Genomic DNA, 18399 nt, shown 5'->3' on the forward strand with positions numbered 1-18399 from the left:
AACAAAGGACTCCTTAACTTAAACTGAGAGGTCAATTAGGCCCTTGTGGTTTGAGCACTTGGTTGCATGCTGACAACTGTCAAACCAACTTGTCTTTGATCCACGTTGAAGAACAATTAGCGTGAATTTTTCGAGGGTAAACTTTCTGGGACAGGGAGGCGTTCGGACTGATGAAAGGGTCGATTGCTTCTGCTGACTGTGCCAGCTGACACAGTGAAGATTTTGTACCGTGCTTGTTTATTTGGGATGATTACCATACCATAATGCCTTGTGATATTGAAATCCAACAATTTCAACTGTCTCAAACCCTCCAGGGGAGTTTTCATACAACAATCAAAAAGAACTTGGTTTTATGTATCACATACCTGAAGTCATACTCAGTATCCTAGGCGCTTTTAGCACCACAAAACATGCTAGAAAATACCATTCAGATACGATCTAAAAAGATAGATGTAATATTAAGGAGTGGTGCCTGGATCCTCTCCACGCTGCTGCCGCATTTCAAGACTTCTCCCGTATCTGTCTTGGCGGGGTCCTTTGACAGCAACGAGTAATTGTTGCCAGTGGCACATCGTTGGCCTTCATCAACGGAGTGTCCTAGCACCTACAGAACCTCGTTTTCTTCAAACAAAAAACGGTAAAACTCTCGGTGCTGCACACAGCAGCGCACACCTATCTAAAAACAGCATGCTCTGCTGTGTCCCTATCCCGCCCTTCAGTTTGCTTTTCGTCTCCGTATTCTCAAACATGCATGCGCTTGTTTTCCGGTTTATGCCTTTGGAGAGCACCAGCTGATTTCCAGGAACCGTGATTGACGAAATTGGAGTGAGCAGAATAGAGCAGAAGCAAACAGTTTGGAAAAGGAGTCTGTGAGTGCATGCGTAAACAAGTGTGCCTCACCGCCATCGTTGTGAAAGAGGCAGCAGAGCGTTTCGAGACTTCACCGTACGTGGATTCTTGCATCGACTCCATTAGAACTCTGCATTTTCGATATTTAGCATTCTTCTCCATCAGACGTGAGACAAAGAGACGACAAATGCCAACGGCTCGCAGAAGGAAAGCAGTTCCAACGTGTTCTCGTCCCTTAGGTGAAATCAAGGTCGACACACTCTACACGTCCTTCAACTAGACAAAGACACAGACACTGAATCAGTGAAAGGGAGAGGCAGCAGGTGACAGCCGGCAAGGAGAAAGCGTTTCTTGTGCTCCCTCCACATCATCGCGTTGCTGCAGTATCGGAGGAATAGCGAACTGGAAAGCAAGAAATCCACGCAGACGAGTAGAAGCGCCGCAAAACCCCATTCTTTCAGGACACGACAGGCTGTCTAAGGCGAGTCCCTCGTCCTCTCTTCTTTCGCACCATCTTTGTTTTTTCCTTGCTTCTTTTTCCTTCGTAGTTCTTTTATTGCGACGACCTTCTCTTTCGTTGAGAAAAGAAGGCCGGCGCAACGAGGAGCCTACGCCTGGTGGTGCTTGGTTTACTGCGGCTCCTCAGCTCATCTCTTCCCCCTTTTTTTAGTGATTCACACTTCACCTGAACGACCGAAGATTTCTGTATTGAAATGAGACAGGAGATAGAATAATCTTTCTCCAGTCGAAGAAGAGAGCTTGTGAACAAGGGAACGACCACCGTGGCACATTTTGCGCGACTGCATGCTCAGGTGTGAAGTTCTGCCAGATGCAGCAGAGGAGGGCACAAAAAAGCCAGCGCGCACACAAGACAAGACTGGCGGATGAAAAATGAGTCCAATTCCTTTTTTTTACCGGCAGCTTTCGATCTCTCTTCATCTCTTCTGTTTTCACCTCGTTTGTATTACTTTTTTCTCGACGCTCTTCCAACACTTTCACCAAGCGTAAAAAAGGGCGGTATTCTCGCTGACGCAGTCGTCGCATGTGTCTCCTCTTGTTTCAGCGCAGCTCTGTCCCTTTTTCAAACACCCACTTCTTCTGTCGTTTCTTCTTTTGTATCGTCTCTCCAAGAGTTCGTTTCTCCCCAGATTCTTAATCGTTCCAGCGTGCGAAGAGAAGACACACCTCGATTTCCTTCTTCCTCGCCGTCCACGCTCTTCTACTCTTGCTTTTCGTCTGGGTTGCGTTTTTCTGTGGACGACTTGCTTCGTTTCTTGACCAGTTCCCTCGACTCGCCCTTCTTATCCCTGAAGGCCGCGCCTGTGTCGAGACGGACGAGCGTCTCCCCTCTGTCTCCTCATCCGAAGCTTGCCTTGGCACTTTGCATCCTTTCGTTTTGCCTCGCCTGGACACAAACGCTGTCCTCAGGAGAAGAATGACGATACGTCTTCGGGACACATAGGCCAGTCCCCTGACTTCTTCTTCTTCTTCTTCTTCTTCTTCTTCTTCTTCTTCTTCTTCTTCTTCTTCTTCTTCTTCTTCTTCTTCTTCTTCTTCTTCTTCTTCTTCTTCTTCTTCTTCTTCTTCTTCTTCTTCTTCTTCTTCTTCTTCTTCTTCTTCTTCTCTCTGTTTTTTCCCCCTTTTCTACAAGTTTTTTCTCTCTCATCTCTCGGGGAACCTTTTCGAAGATCCGCTAGACTCCACCACGGGAGAGGCCTCGCTGGGCGGCCTCTCTCGGGTTCTCCGAGATGGCCCACCCGCGCGTGACCTCGCGGCTACGAAAAGGACAACTCGCTTTTGTGTCCTTCCCTCTCAGGACAGTCTAACGGTAAATGGGGATCTTCAAGTCTCCCCTAGCACCATGACGGGTCTCCATCCTCCCCCGCAAGCGGTCTTCAGTCAGCCGCGACACGAAGCGGCTTCTTTTCCTCCGTCTGTCTCCTCTTCTTTTCCTTCTTCTCTCTCGTATCCCGGCTCTTCGTTTTCGTTCGAAGAAATAAGCTTTCCTTGCTGGGTTGTCTCTGACGGTGTTTTTCGTCCCTTCGGCGCGGAGAAGCGCGCCTCCCCTGGACGATGGGAGACAGATGGAGAGAGCGAGAGCGATTGTGAGGTCGCGCCTGCTCTTTGCTCTTCTCCCAGGGATACGGAAATAGACGTCGCTCTTTCTGATCCTCGGTGTCTGTTCCAGATTCTTCGACAGCGGGCGCGAATTCCTTATTCTCTCCTCTCTCGTCTGACTCGACCCCTCGCCCTTTGCTTCTCTTGCTCTTCTCCCGTGATCCCTTCCTTTCCTCTGCATGCGAGAGAAAGAGAAGATCACGAACGTGCTCAAGCGCATGTACACACGGAGACGCGGCAGGGAAAATCAGCCCTGTATCTCTCAGAGACGAGGTTGCCAAGAAGCGGGGAAGGAGGCGAGGAAGGCAGAAGTGTGTCGACCTTCTTTCAAACGAACAGACGAACAATTGCGCTTTCAGTGTCACCGAAGGAGCTCCAGCGTATGCAGCTTCTCCTTCTCTCTCTGTATGAGTCACCTTCCAACCGACTGCCTTTCGGTGTCTCCTCGTCACGAGCGGCTCGAGGGGACGTGAGGAGACACCTCGCCGCGTTGATTGCGAGCAGAGCGGAGAAATCGCGTCCTTCCATCCTCGCGCTCTTTGACCAGAAATGCAGAAACGGCCTCTCGGTCGACGCAGAACTCCTGGTGGATGTACACCGGAAGTGCGTCTTCGTCTCTTCGTCGCCTGTCTGCTTGGCTCGAACTCTCCGAACGCGGGCCCGATCTATCCACGCCGCCTTCCTCGTTCTGAACGGGCCGCCGACTTCTTGTCGCTTTTCTCTTGGTGGCAGCGAAAGTCAAGACGTCAACCGGACACCCGGCGAAGGAGAGACAGTGGTCGCCGTCTTACAGGAGGAAAACAGACATGCACCTCACGGCGTCCTCGAGTTCTTTCCATGTCAGATGCAAAGATCACCCGACACTGCTGCCGAAACGCTAGGCAAGCGCCTCACACTCCCCGTCCCGTACTTCCCCAAAACTTTCTGGGGCGTATATACACCTCAAGGCGAATGCGGGGCTGTCGTTCTCGCGGAACGACCCCAGGACGGACGCCACATGAATGCTCACATTTTTCCTCACGGACTATCCTTCCCAGCCTCCTCCTCTTCTTCTTTTGTGGCATTTAGTGTGACGTCGCCGGCAGGCCACTTCGAGCCTCGGCCTCTGCTTTTCACATGCTGCCGCTGCTGTGTCATGTCTCTGTCTGGGGAGAAGGCCTCGCCGCGAGGGCAAGACGCAGAGCAGCAGCGTGTCTCCGGTGTGAGATGCAAGCAGTCTCTGGCGGTCGCTTGGCCCCGAGAGAGCCGGCGGGTGAGTTCCTGCCCCAAAGAAGAGAAAATCGAAGGAGAGTGCGAGGACATGGAGGAGGAAGCCGAGGGAGAAAGGTTTGACAGCGCGGGAAGATCGGAAGAAGACAGGGAGTGTAACTTCTCCCAGCGGGTCTCCGAGATGCGGTGCGAAAACCTGCAACGCGCGGATGAGAAATGCGATGATGGCTGGCTTTCCTTCCTCAATTTGCCTCCAACTGGTCACTGGAACTCCCCTCCAACACAAGCGCCGTCGCCCAGTCTACAAGTCCTGTGGGTCTGCGAACGTCCGGGCTTCTCTCTCTGTCTCGCGTACGCAGTGGAGACCCACCGGTGCGTGGTGTGTCTCCTTTTCGGGCGCGACTCTGGAGCCATACGCGGAGGTCACTGGGCCCTCCAAAGGGCCGCCGGGGTCGGCGACTGTCGGCCCTCGCCGGCTCGCCCCCACGCGACGTCGCCGTTCCACGAACAGCTGGAGATGCGGCTCGTTTTCTCGTCGCCTGCTCTGCAGGCCTTGCAGCTTCTGTCGTTTTGCCTCCCTGGCGACGACCCAGCACCCGAGGGGGGTGGTTCCCCGAGGCGGCGCGAAACCCCCGCCCACGCGAGCGAGAGGAATCAGGAAGGAGAAAGAGACACTCCGAGAGGCCTGCTGCCGACTTTCCTGTCTGCGCCGCCTCCGCAGCTGCTTCTGCTCCCCACAGTCTCCGTCCGGCGCACCTCGCGCGGCCACAAAAGGGAGAAGAAAGGCGAGAGCAGATGTAGGACAAGAGAAGGCCAACTTGACAGGGAGACGAGACAGAGGGGCGAGGAGGCGTGGAGACCTGCAAACGGAACCAGGAGCCTCTTGCCGCGTTCTTTGCCCCAGACGCATGGGGAGAGAAGGCGCGTGACGCACTCAGGTCAAGAGAGACTAAGACTCGCCCTCCTCGATGAGAGAACCGACACACTTGTTCTTGTCCCGCTTCCTTCTCCTTCCTCGTTCCCCTCTGATTCGTCTGCTGTCCCCCGTACCTCTCCTTCTTTCCATTTGGATTGTCGCGACACCGAACGCATTGCCGACGTCGTCGGCTTCGTCGCGCTCGCACCCGACCAGGCGGGCCTCGTTGAAGACGGTACCCCGTCTCATTATGTCTTCCGTCTCCTTCACATCCTCCGCCAATCTTCTCCAGAGAAGAGGTCTCTGCGTTTCTGCTTCGCCCTTCCGCCTCCTTCGCCTGCGAGTTCGCTCAGGTGCTCACTCGCTCTCCCAGGCGCGTCGGCGCTTCCTTCTTACCTCCTGGTGCTGCATCGAGGTGGGCTGCTAGCGCTCTACGCCGGGGCCTCTTTGCTCGCTCTGCTGCGTCTTCCCTCTTCGTTTTCCCTTTCGGCGGCGCCACCACCTCCTGGCCAGCGAGGTCGGCAAGACGGCATGCGCACCGCGCCGCGCGCCGGCTCGGCGTTCAGAACATCAAGGGCCGCCTCTGGAGACTGGAAAGAAGGAACAAGCGAGACAGAAAAGCGACCCACGAAGGAGACACCTTGTGCAGCGTTGCCTCTCGCGCTCAGCAACGCTGTTGGAAATCGATTCAACCTCACTGTTGTAAGGCGAAAAGCTCAGAAACCGTTTGCCTCAAAGCAGCGAGCCCCTGGGCCGTACGCTTAACACCGAAGGCTGCTTACGCATGAGACGACCCAAAATGCCCTTTGAGTCCACTGCGCGTTTAGCTCAAAATGCCAGCTCGTGCGATGCGTCTCTGGAACACCCAGTTCACGAGAGAAAAGGCGACACTGAAGCAAGCGTTCCCACACATGTCTCTCTGCATGTCGGATTGAGAGGCCGTACGATTTATTGCCCTTTTGGGGGGCCCTGCTTTGGGTTCCCGGTGTTCTGTTGTCGCTGCGTATCTCGCTGTAAACGATAGTTCTGCCACCTTCGTCGATGCTCATCCATCCTTTTCGAGTTGCACTCCAGTCTGAAATTCTCCGTGAATCTACTGTTCATGTCTCTCCTACGTTTTCATTTCTTTCTCCTGTCTTACCTTGCTGCAGCTTCATCACGCACAAACCCGCATCCGTCAGGGAGCTGAAGGCGCGTCTTCGGTTGCTTCCTCGGGTGCTTCTTCTCTTTCGTCTCCTCTCTATCCTTCTGTCTCTTCTCCGTGTTCAAAGTCTTCAGTTGCAGCCCCTTTGCATTTGAGTTCTTCTGGAGTCGAAACAGTTCGTTGTGCCTTGCAGCTGTCTCCTTCTGACCCTCTGCTTAGTCTTGCCACGTCGATGCTTCTGTCTCGTCTGCCGCCTCGCGGCGGTTTGCGGCTTCTGCGCGCGCTCTTTCTATGGTGTATAAATCCAGCTGTCCTGGCTTCTCTGGAGGAGGAAGAAGGCGAAGAAACTGCGAGTTTCTGTCCAGAATACTCGACTCTCCCTTGTCTCTCTCCTGAGGTATCTTCCCCAGCTTCTGCTGTTCCACCTCTCTTGAGGCAGATCGCAAAGGCGCTTCCGGCTGCCAGCGCCTCTGGAGGGTCGGGCGCCGGGCTCGAGTGGAGAGCCTTCTGCCTGCTTCTCCTCGCAGAGTCGCTGAGGCCCACACGGCACGCTCCGCCTTCTCTCCCGTCTTCTTCGTCTGACGCGCGTCTCCATGCGTCTTCTTCCGTCTCCCCTCAGGACATAGACTTTGCGTACCTCGTTTCGCATGGCGACGCTGCGTTGGCAGCCGCGCGCGCTGTCGCACAGCCGCTGCCAGACCCCGAGGGAGAACCAGAAGGAGAACAAGAGAGGGACGAAGAAAGAGAGGAAGGTGCAGAAGGAGAAACTGCAGAAAAGGAAGGAGAAGGACTGCGGGAAGGCACTTTGAGACAGAGGGGAAAGAGAGAAGCGAGGCAGGAGATGTATGAAACGCTCAAGCAGTCAGGAGAGCAGAAAATTGCAGAGCACGACTCAAACCTGCCAGGAACGAGAAGACGATCTGACTCAGCTGGTCCACCTGGCGAGACTGCTGGGGCTTGCAAGGGACGCCGCGGCGGAGAAATAGGGCGAGAGTCAGGAAGGAGAGGCCGTTTTTTTAAGACTGGCGCGTCTCTGACTGAACAAGGCGAGAAGAGCTGTGACTGCGAACAGGCGAAGGAGAATCATAAGAACTTGAGAGAGGGACAATTTAGCGAAATGCATGGTCTAGAAAGAATGGAAGAAGACACGCACTTTTTCTCGCCTTCTGTTTTCTCCTCGTCCTCCTACAGCAGGCGGCAGTGTGTGAGGGAAGCGGCTAGCATGCTGCTAAGAGAAGTGACGGGAGAGAGCAGAAGAGAAGAGAGAGAACGGGCAGTCCAGACACAGAGAGAAGGAGGTGAAGACAGGTGTATTGACAGAGAGACCGAGAGTGAAGAGAGGAAGAAAAAACGAAGAATCGAAGTGGGTATGCGAGACACTGTCCATCGCTTTGCATGCGACCCTTTCCTCGGGCCTCTGGTCGAGGACCTTCTAGACGAAGGAGATCGAAGCACACCCGCCGTGTCTCCTTCTTCTCGCCATCGACATAGGTCTCCCTCGAGGTCACCGCTTTTTTCTTCTCTGGACGTGCCCGCTTTTCAGCTCGCTCCATTTCTGCCTCAGATTTTTTCGATTCTGCACCAACTTCTTCAGGACTTGTCCCTTTTGCAGAAAACCGGAGAGCTGCAGCGCTCGCTCGCCTCTCTGCTTCTTCTCCTATCCCGCACTCTTCTTCTCCCTGCCTTCTGCTCCTTCTACGCCACCTACTACCTTCCTGTCGAGGAGACGCGGAGACTCGAGGCACTCCTCCGCCCTCTCTGGCGCCTGAGAGGCTCACCCGAAGAGACACACAGAGAGGCAGTTGGGCGGCTGGAGAGAGAGACGGCGACGGGGGGATGGCGAGAGGAAGAGATGGCGCCGGCGCAAGAGGCGGGAGTGGGGGAGACGGGAGAAGAAACCGAAGAGGTCTACATGGCGAGCGTCGCACGAATTGAGGAAGAGACGGAAGCAAAAGCAAATTTCAGTGAACTTGAGGGAGAACAAGATGGAGAAGACGAGGACGAAGATGAGAGAGAAGGTGGAAAGGAAGATGAGATGGAAGGCGCTGCTTTGCTGGAGGAAATGAGAAGGGAGACGAAAGTCGTCTCCGTCCACACTGCCTTCGAATCTCTCTTTGCCTCTCCTTTGGACATTGACATTTTTGGCAAGGAAACACAGACGACAAAACGGGACGCTTGTTCATCTTCTCCTTCGTCTCCTTCGTATTCTTCGTCTTCTTCTGCATTGCCTTTTTCTTCTCCGTCTCCCTGCCACTCCGCTCTCTCTTCCTGCCCTGAGGCGCGTGACTGTTCGCTCTTCACTCCTGGGCGTCGGCTGGCTGCGGCCCTCGCCCGGCTTGAGCGCGAGCGTCTGAAGGACAGTGTCTCCAAGGATGCAGCCGTTTCCACCAACGCCGGTGGTGGGGTGCTTGGCGGAGAGACAGCGGGGAAGCAGCCCCCTGCAGATCTGATCACCTCACGAGCTTCTTTAGCTTCTCCGTTCTCGGGGGAAGAAGAACCCATTGAGGTGAAGCAAAGACGACGCGCGCATAACTACGTTTTCTTCCTGCAAAATACCAAACTTGACAAAGGTAGAGACAACACACAGATCCACCGAAACCTGTTTCACCATTGTCGCTCTTTCGCGTCATCCACTCCCGGCTCTGCAATGTCTTCTGTCTCCTTCCCTTCATCTGCGGGTCCTTCTCCCTGCTCTTCTCCGCCTGCCTCTCTGCCGTCTCCCTTTGCTTCCTCGTCTCCTCAAGGCGCCCATGCAGCCAGTATCGGCGTCGATCTGCGCGCGTTTGAGGGATCCCTGTCCGGCACCTTTCTTTCGCTCTTTCAAGATCTCAGGAGAGCGCGGGCGAGACAACGGAGACTTATCGCTTCTTCCCCAGACCTAGATCTCTCTGCCGAAGATCGAAGTCGAGAAAAGATCGAAGAAACAAAGCGAACTCTGCGGAAGTCTCTCTCGAAATCTTCCCGCACTAGGAAAGACCCATCACGTCTTCAGGTGCCTAACGTACCCCACTCTTCTTCTGCTTCTGTGCCTTTCTCGTTCTCCTTGTCGTCTCCGCCGTCTGCAGCTCTTCCTTCTCCATCACCAGCAGCTTTTCATCCCAGGGCCAAGCGAGTGGAGGCGACGAGGTTGTCTCCGTCGAGGGCGGAAGAAAGACGAGGAGAGAGAGAGAAGACGAGAGCGGCCTGGCGCCTCATCAGGCGCCTTTTGCAGGCTCGGATGGACGGCGCAGCGCTTTCGCAGCTGGCGCCGAGTCTCCAGCTTATGTTTTCTTGGATTTTCGACTTCCTGTTTTCCTCCACTGCCGACCTTCTCGACGCACGCGAGATGCTCGTCGCGAAGAGCCCGAGAAGCCGAAAAGCAAAAGTGAAGAAGGCAGGGGCAGGGCCCCATCCAGGCTGTGACTCGAGTGTCCGCAGCCTCGCCCTTCCTTGGGAAGAAGACGAAGAAGACCGAGAAGACAGCGAAGAGGAGTTCTTTCTAAAAGCAGCGATGCTTGTGAGGCGCGCTGACCTTGCCGCGAACGCTCTGCTCCTCCTACCTGGCGTCTCTTCGTCTCATGCTCCTTTCAGAAAAACGCAGGGTCCCCCACCAAACGAGGCCTCGACAGGCGTCTCCAGCTTCCGCAGCGTAGTCACCACCCGCATGTGTTCTCCTCAGGCTTCTTCAGTTTCTTCTTCCGTCTCTGCGTCTGTGCAAGATATGCTCGAGCTGCTGCACCTGGAGGCCTCAGGCCAGTCGGCAGGGAGGTCTCGATTTTCTGTGGCGCCTCGCGAAGTCGAGTGGGATTCAGTTCCTTCGACATCGGGGGAGAGGGGCGTCCTGAGTCGCTGGGGCGGCGTAGCGCCTCACCTGGAGACCTGGTTAGGTGCGCGCAGCGAGCTGAGGCCGCAGCTGTCTCTGGTCGCCGCGGCGCTCGACAGTTCGTCTCTGCGCCTGATTGAGGCTCGTCTCTCTGCCCAGGGTGCAGAGGTTTTAGAGACTCTCAGGGAGATTCAAGTTCTCGCGCTGTCTTCGCCGCTGTCGAGCTCGGGTCTTGCGTCCACGGCCGCGTCGCCGCTGCGGGATCCTGCGGCGTCGGCCCTCCGCGCCTTTCCCTCGCTAGCCCGCGGAGTTGGTGCCGCACCAGCTGGAGGCCGACGAGCCGGTGTGGAGGTCGCCGACGAGGAGGCGCGCCCCGCCGTCCCGCTTCTCGTGCAGAAACTGTCTCCTCTCGATGCTGCTCTCGCCCTCGCCAGCCGCGACCGCGGCGTGGCGCTTCAGCAGGCTCTGGCTGTGGGGCGCGGCGCCCTGACTCTCGGCGCGCTAGGCCGGTGGAAAGTCGGAGGCAGTGGAGACAGGCAGCGAGAGATTCTCCCGCTGTCGCTGTTGGATGTCCCTCCCCTCGAGTTGCGTGTCGTTCTCGCGCCCTACGCGCTCGTGGCGACGGACGACGCCTTGCAGGAAGAGACACAAGAGACAGGAACCCGCAGACGAGACGAAGAGCGGGGCAGAAGACGAGGAGAGAGGAGACTCGCGTGGGCTGCGTCGGAAGATGAGTCTTTGTCTGACGGAGCAGGAGGGGATAACGCTCACAGGCTGTTCTCGCGAGGGTCAGATCGAGACTCCGAGTCGCCCTCAGCTTCGTCACATGTCCCTTCCTTCTCAAGCGCGCCCCTCACTCCACCGACCAGTCTGTTCGCTTCCGCGGCCTCGGAGCCCCATACACAAGCCAGACAAAAAGCACGGACGCATGCATCGCCTGCCTGCGTCTTTCTCCCCGCCCAGCTCATCAGCAGAGACCCCCAGAGACAACCTCCAGAGAGAGACGCATGGGCGCAGTTTCACAATGGCTGCTCCTCCGGACTGACTCTCTTTCCTGTTGGTGGGAAGCCGATAACTTCCGACATTCTTCCTCTCTCTTCCTCTTCGCTGTCTTCGGGTCCGTTTTCTTCTTCGTTTCATGTGTCTTCCACGAGTGAAAGTCGGTCTCGGCTTTCGCAGTTCCCCGCCTCAGGGAACGTGGCGCGCACTGGGGGGCTCCGCCGGGTCGGAAGTCGCCACCCCACAGGGGCCACTGGAGACACGGAGACAGGCGAGAAGAGAGCTGAGGCTGAGAGAGGGCCTACGAGGCAGACCAAGCGTTCCACTCAGGCGCCTGCAGTCTCTGCACGAGTTGCAGGAAACAGAGAGCAGCTCCAAGATCGTGGAAATTCCAGAAACGAGCGCGGAAAGAGACAGCGAGGAGAACGACCGGACCTTGCTGGAACTGTCGCCTCGCCCCTGTTTCCTCCGACTGCATCTCGTCATACCCTGAAGCCCATGAGAGACTCGCTTTCTTGCCAAGAACAGCTCGAGACCTTCCTGAGGCGCCACGGCGAAGCCTATGGGCCCCATGAGTTCGGTGGGCTTCTCCTCGCACTGGGTTTGGCCGGTTTCTTTCGCCCTCAGGGCGCCAGCAGAAAGGAAGACATGAGAAACCTTTCGCTGCGGCTCTTATGGAATGCATTCGACCGCGAGACTGTTCAGACGGGGCTTCTCCTCGGCCTGGCAAGCAGTGCTGTGGGGTCGCGGTCTTCCTCGTTGCTCCAGCTCTGCGTAGCACACCTCCCGTATACGCTGTCGGGGAAATTCATCGAAATTGAGATGAAGCCGGCGCCCCAGTGCGCGGCCCTTCTCTCCCTCGGCCTCGTGTTCGCCGGCAGCCAAAGCACATGCATTTCCATGCTGCTCCTCCACCACCTTTTGCGATCCCCCTGTCTCCTTTCCGACAAGCAAGGCCTCGACCGCGACGCCTACGCCCTCTCCGCGGCCTGGGCCCTGGGGCTCGTGTGGCTTGGACACGCGCGAGGCGAGAAGCGCAGAGAGAAGGGAGGAAGAAGCGACGAAGGACGAGACAAGCGGGGAAGGTCCGAGAACCACAGGGGCGAAGAAAGGCGAGTGAATACCCGCCGGAGGACTAGTGGAAGGTGGGGCGAGGGAAACGGAGAAGCGAGAGAGGAGACAGATCCATCACGCAGCTCCCGGGGATCGAGGACGAACGCTCTGCGCGGAAGGCGAGAAGAAGCAAAGCAGTTGTCTTTCTTTTGGAGAGAATTGATGACACTTGCGAACCTGAACACATCTCGACCTTGGGGTTCGTTTCATCGGGAACCGCTGAAGGCGCAAGTGACTTCTCTGCGGCAGGTATTCCGCTGGCCTGCCTCTCGCTTTTCGCTCTTCTCGCCCTCACGCCCGCGAGGCCAGCGGGCCCCCACAGAGCTACCCCTCCTCCAAGAGACCTGGCTGCCCTGCCTGGGCTCCGCTGCTTCTGCGTCGTTTCCCGCCAGAGCCGCGAGGGGCGAACATCGAGAGCTCAGAGAGCGGAGAGAGAGCGGAGAGTGGAAAGAGAGTAGAGAGCAGCGGGAGCAGCGAGGTTTCGGAGAATTCGGCGTTCATGTGGCTGGCGAGAAGCGTTGCGAGGGTGGAGAAACGGAGCAAGCTTCCTTTGCGTTTTTATTTGAGAAAGAGGAAGGCGCAACTTCTTTCGCGACCCACGCCCATCGCAGCAACCTGCACTGGGGCTGTCTTAATGCCAGCGAAGTGTCGGCGCCTGCCGCGCTCGCTCTCGGCCTCGCCTTCCTCGATAGCGAAAATGAGGAGATCCGCAGAGGACTCCGAATTCCGAAAAATCCAGACGAACTCAAAGACATTCTTCCTCATGTTCTCCTCTGCAAGGTGAGCTCCACGTGGAAGTCAAGCGTCTTCCTCTGCTTCGTTTTGCTCAGCTTGGATTGCACGCTCTTCCCTTCTCAGCCTTCGTTGGCCTTGAGTTTCTAGAGTTTGTGGGCGAAACTGTTGCGTTGCTCTGCCTCCCTCGCTCCCTCTTGCCTTTCTTCTGCTGCGTCTGTGGTTTTCTGTTCTTTTCGCCACCGTCTCTCTCGCTCTGTCTCGCGTTTATCCTCTCGGGGTGTTTTTACTCTGTCTCTGCTCTTGCCTTCTCGCCGCTTCGCTACCTCGTTCCGGGTTCTCTCTGCAGTCGCAGTTCGTTTTCTAGGTCCTTCCGTTTTAATCTCTAAGCTTCTTCGTTTCTCTCCGTGTCGGGACTTCGCTCTTGACAGGTGCAGGCCTTTCGTGTGTCTGTTGCCTCGCATGCAGCTCCTCTCATAGTCACGCCTTTCTACTGTTTGATCTGTGCTCTTATTGGCTTCAATATGCTGTTTCCATTGGAGCAACAGGCAGCTGAAGACTAGAAATTCTCTTTCTTCCCCTCAATTTACCATGCGTCGAATTCTGAAACGTGACTTGTCAACTAAAAGAGCTCGGCAGGGGAGCAGCCACATCGATTCGTCTGGCGACCTTCGCCGCGGTTTTCGTTGTCCATCGTCTGCTTCGTATTTATCTATTTGAGATTGAACTGGAAATAATCCCACGCTTGAGCCTTCACCAACAACGTTTTACAAAGATGTCAATCCATTTTTAAGGCATATTTTGACGCCCCGGCAATGCAATATTTGATCAAGGTTTTCTTTATTGATTTAAAAGCCATAAAATTCCTAGTCGTGTCGAGTGTCAACAAATGGCTCCGTTCCTGTATCTTTTTGCGCCTCTTTTTTCTGCGACGGATTCCGCCGCCTGCCCGTGGTCTCGCTTCTCTCTCCTTTCCTTCTGCTTTCGAGTTTCTGTCTCCCGCTTTTTCCCTCTTGTCGTCCAGATTCGCTTCCCCACTTTTGCTTTCTCCCCTCGCGCTTCACTGTCTCTCCTTTTCTATGTCTCCAACTGGGCCTCCAGGTGTTGGCGCGCGCCCTCGTCTCGTGGTCGGCAATTGCTCCTTCGCATCGGTGGGTCGCCGCGCAGATTCCGCCTCCTCTTCGACTTCTTCCCTCTGACTCTGACCCTGTTCGCCGCTCCTCCCTCCCCTTCCTTCGCGTTGTCTGTCCATACACCCGCCGCATTCTTCCCGTTCACAAGCCACACCGATCCGGCTCGCGGGCCTCGACGCCCCGGCGCGGAGACACCGGCAGCGGAAACACTGACCGCGGGGACAGTGGGAGACACGGTCGGAGACACCGAGAAGCGAGAATGAAGGGCGCCGCGGCTTCTTCTCACGCGCCAGATGGTTCGCGGGACCGGAAACATCGCAGGGAGATCAAGCAGAGACAGCGAGAGGCAAAGGCTAGGGCAGAGGAGGTTCCACTTCAGCGAAGCGCGCGAGAGCGAGCGAGGGCGAGAACGAACTCAGATCGGACGAGGTCCTCGTCTTGTTCCTCCACGTCGTTCCCCTTTTCGTCCGCAGCCAAGTACCGCGTGTACGCGCTGGCGGGAGCTTTGTGGGCGCTGGGGCTTCGATTTGCCGGTACCAACAGTCGACGCTGTCTCCACCTGCTTCTGAGGTATCTGTACTTTCTTCGAGGTCCGGGGTTCGGGCGGCCTTCGCTCGCTGCTGCCGGGGAGACGTGTGTCGCCAGCCAGAAACTGCGCGACGACTGCAAGAGCTGTGGAGAAGAAAGAGGAACAACCTTGCTTGAGGAAGACGTCGAGATGGACGGAGAAGGGTCGGTTTACCTTGCGGGACGCAACGCCTCTTCTCACGCCTTCGAGGCCCTTTCGCCGCCGCTGTCGTCGCCCCACACCTTGACGTTCTCGCCTCTCCTTTCTCAGGCCCAGTGCGCGCTCTTCCGCTCCCTTCCCGCCCGGCTGTCTCTGCCTCTGCCTCACGCTGGCGAATTCGCCTTCGCGTCGCGTGAAGCGTATCTGGACGAGGAAGCGCGAGACCTCTGCGTCCTGGTTTGCTGTCTCGCCCTGGCTTGCGTTGCCGCCGGCTCCTGCAGCGCCGAAGTCCTTTCCTGTCTCTTCAACGAGCGGCGCCTGCGCCTCGCGCGACCGCGCGCCGAGACAGCTGGAGGCGCGACCGCCGTTGCGGCTGCCGCGGCAGCCGCGGCTGCCGAGGAAGCAGCGGGTCTGGCGAGCGGCGATACGGCGAGCGCAACGGCGGCCGCAGAGGCCGCGGCGGCGTGTGCGCGAGCCGCGGAGGAGAATCAGATGCATCCTCAGTACGGCGCTTGTCTCCTCCTTCACCAGGCGATCGGGCTCGTCTGCATGTCGGGGGGGCGTAGGAGCTTCGCGGAATCTCTTTTTACGCCCGCGCTCCTCCTCATGGCTCTGTTCCCCCTCAAACCGCCGACGGACGCTGCCGACCAAAGCAGCCATTTGCAGGCCGCGAGACATCTCTGGGTGCTGGCGACTGAGTGGAGACACCTCGCGCCGGTGGATGTGGAGACAGGCAAGCGAGTGAGTCTCCCCGTGACGCTTCTGGTCAGGAAAGAAACGCGAGGGGGGCGAGCGCGGAGACGCGTCAAGAAACTGCAAATGTGGCTGCCCGGCCTCATCCCCTCGCCGCAGCGAATTCTCCGCCTTGAAGTCGCGGGCGATCGTCACATGCCTCTCGTCCTGCGGGCGTCAGAGAGAGAGACAAGGGAGGAGAGGGGCAAGGAGACTTTGGGTGCAAAAGCGTCACTCGGCGAGGTTTGGAATCCGAAGTCGGAAAACAAGCGAGAGCACGAATCGCCTCTTTGTCTCTTTTCAAAACTCCTGCATGCAGGCGGATTTTTCGTTAAAAAACAGCCGCTTGCAGGCACCTACGAGGCCCAGACTGTTTGCTGTCTCCGGCACCAGGCGGCGCAGAGGCCCTGGCGATTCGTCTTGCCTGGAGGGTCAAGCGAATCGGCTTGCCGAGTCTCCAGCGCTCGTTCAAAATGTTTCACACCCGCCGCCTTCACCTCCTCTCTCTCTGCCCTTCTTCGCAGCCATGTGGAAAGGCTGGAGCGCTTCAAACAAGAGAAGCGAGAGCGCGACCGATGTAGCAGTGGCCCGGGACCGTTGAGCGAGAGGGAGACAGGTGGGGCTCCGCCGCCGACCGCGAGGTGCCGGGGCAGGGTGTTCGGAGGCCAAGTGGCGCCGTCGCCGGACGCGAGAGGCGCAGCTCTCTTGGCGGCTCTCGAGCGGGTCCTGTCTTCTGTGGTGACTGTGGAGGGCTGTGGAGAGGAAGACACGGAGCTGTCCGATTCGGAAAATTGCCCCGAAGAGATCCTTTCTTTCAGAAACTTCTCTCGCTGGTACCTTGAGGCTAGCGAGTGGGTTTCAACAAGCGTCGACGAGCGAGAGAAACAAGCGGAAGCGCTACGATGGAGAGACTGTCTCAGTGCGTTGCCGGGCTGCTCCGAGGCGGGTGACTCCGAGAAAGAAGTTCCCTGGCTGCTTGCGTGTCTTTCGCAAGGCATCGAAGAGACAAAAAGCGACTGGGGCCTCCCTCATGGCCTTCAGGGCGACCCGCCAGGACCATCGCTTCTCCCCTTCTGTAAAGTCACGAGCGCGGACTCCTCTCTCTTGCATGATTCTCTGTGCGGCAAACTCACGGCCGCGCCGACGGAAGGCGAGGATTCGTCAGGCATTGGTTTAGGGCCTCTCCTCCGTCATCTAGAGAAAGAAGAAGAGAGGAGGAAGAACTCTGTAAAGCGAACGCGACAGGAGGCGAGGCACCACACAAGGCTCTGTCCCTTCGCGGCACTGTTGGCTGCATGCGTCGGTCGACAGAGGCTACCATTTTCTCCCCGTGAGGTTCTCGCTGCGCAGTGTCTTCGCTCTTTCCATGACTGTTTCCGATTTTATTTTTTTCCTTTTCTCACGCCTGCTTTGCTGCCGCCGCTCTTCGCTTCCCAGATGGAAAGTCTGCGGCTGGCATTCTCTCCCTTTTCTTCTCCCTACGCTTTGTTTCCTTTGTCGCGAACGCGTGGACGCGACTTGACGTACGGTGGCTCTCCTGTAGACAGCGGCCTTCGCCTAGGAAACGACGACACCACTTCTAACCGAGTCCGACAGTTGGTTTCTCTCTTTCTGCGAGAAATTGCCATCGTCTACTACGCGTCCGCAGCCACGGCATTTCTTCGGCTGTCCAGCGACAGACGGCGAGGAGACAGGGGAGCACAGAGGGCGGGGACACCGTTCGTGGAGCCGGAGGCGCGGGAGCGTGATGAGGCACTCGCAGAACTCAACGCTTCGGAGGCGAGGCAATCGAGAGAGGGAGAAGCCTCGGCTTGCGGGTCGAGGGCGAACTTGGTCGGTTTGGAGGCATCTCCGAGGCCGCGGAACGTGAGAGCGACTCGAGAAAGAAGAGGAGACGGAGGACGAGATATACTTTGTGCCGCGAACGCCTTGTCGTCTTTCCTCGTCTTCCACCGCCTTCCTCTCCTTGACGACTGGCTCCTATTCATTCGCTCCGTCGAGAGAAAAGCTGCGGGGCATCCTTCGCGGCTCGTTTTCTCGCCTACAGGGACGCGGTCGCGAGAGGCCGCACGAGAGGAGACAAGAGGCGAAGTGGGGGCTGGGGCGGCCTGGGCCTTCGGAGAAGTGGAAGCAGCGACAGAAGCGAAAAGAGGAGAAACCATGCAGAGACAACAGTCGCTTCAACGCGCGCTTCAGCTCGCCTACCTGGCGGCACCGAGAGCAACAGTGGAGGGGAAGAATCTCTTGGCGGAGGCCCTGATGGAGACGGTGTTCGTCGAAGAAGAATAGTCGAGGTTCTTGGCAGAGCGAGCACGGAGGGAGTCAAGAGACATTTCGAGGGTGGGGATCTCACACAGAAAGCCACACAGTGGAATCTGCAAATTCCAACGCCTGTGCTGAGAGAATCTGCGAAGTCAACCTCTGGCGGCGAAACTGTTTACGGTTTAGTTGCAGAGTTCTTAGCTGGCGCGTTCATCGCCGAGAACCAAAAAAAGCCGTTCGTGGAACGGGAAGAAAAGAGAAAGAAAAAAGAGGTAGAAGCAAAGTAGAGAAAAAGCGACAGAGAACTCGGAGACAGGAGAGACAAACAGTTCGCTTTCTCCTTTTGCTTGTCGCCCATTTCCGTACCTTCGTTGTTCGTCTCTTTGTTTTTTGCTTCCCGTCTTGCTGCATGCTCAACCAGTCCGGTAATAAGGTATAAGGAAGTCGATCTCCTTTTGCTCTGCCTCGAGCAGTGAGATAAAACTTCGAGTCAACCATGCAATATTCAACTCCGTTAGTCAGAACCAGGTTTGACATGCTGCATGACCCGAGCTGAAGGCCGTATCGCTCTGTCTTTTATATATATATATATATATATATACAATCACGCCCGTCATGCTCATTGTTTCTATTCGGATGGGTATGGTTTCTGTCAAGCCGGTC

At 56.8% G+C, this 18399-nt stretch overlaps 3 protein-coding genes across 3 annotated transcripts; 2 read left to right on the forward strand and 1 right to left on the reverse strand.

Annotated features, from left to right (window-relative positions):
* Window positions 1-2206: 2206 nt before the first annotated feature.
* On the reverse strand, window positions 2207-2515 carry TGME49_275390 (hypothetical protein; the record flags this gene model as incomplete). Its single annotated transcript, XM_002371893.1, has 1 exon — window positions 2207-2515. The coding sequence occupies one exon, from the start codon at window positions 2513-2515 to the stop codon at window positions 2207-2209; it is 309 nt and encodes a 102-aa protein (XP_002371934.1).
* Window positions 2516-2710: 195 nt separating this feature from the next.
* On the forward strand, window positions 2711-6391 carry TGME49_275400 (hypothetical protein; the record flags this gene model as incomplete). Its single annotated transcript, XM_002371894.2, has 2 exons — window positions 2711-5794; window positions 6371-6391. The coding sequence occupies 2 exons, from the start codon at window positions 2711-2713 to the stop codon at window positions 6389-6391; spliced, it is 3105 nt and encodes a 1034-aa protein (XP_002371935.2).
* Window positions 6392-6468: 77 nt separating this feature from the next.
* On the forward strand, window positions 6469-17763 carry TGME49_275410 (Proteasome/cyclosome repeat-containing protein; the record flags this gene model as incomplete). Its single annotated transcript, XM_002371895.1, has 4 exons — window positions 6469-12122; window positions 12543-12930; window positions 13984-15731; window positions 15999-17763. The coding sequence occupies 4 exons, from the start codon at window positions 6469-6471 to the stop codon at window positions 17761-17763; spliced, it is 9555 nt and encodes a 3184-aa protein (XP_002371936.1).
* Window positions 17764-18399: the final 636 nt, after the last annotated feature.

Source organism: Toxoplasma gondii, chromosome X, assembly GCF_000006565.2.
Source record: "Toxoplasma gondii ME49 chromosome X, whole genome shotgun sequence".
In the NCBI taxonomy this organism is placed as follows: Eukaryota; Apicomplexa; class Conoidasida; order Eucoccidiorida; family Sarcocystidae; genus Toxoplasma; species Toxoplasma gondii.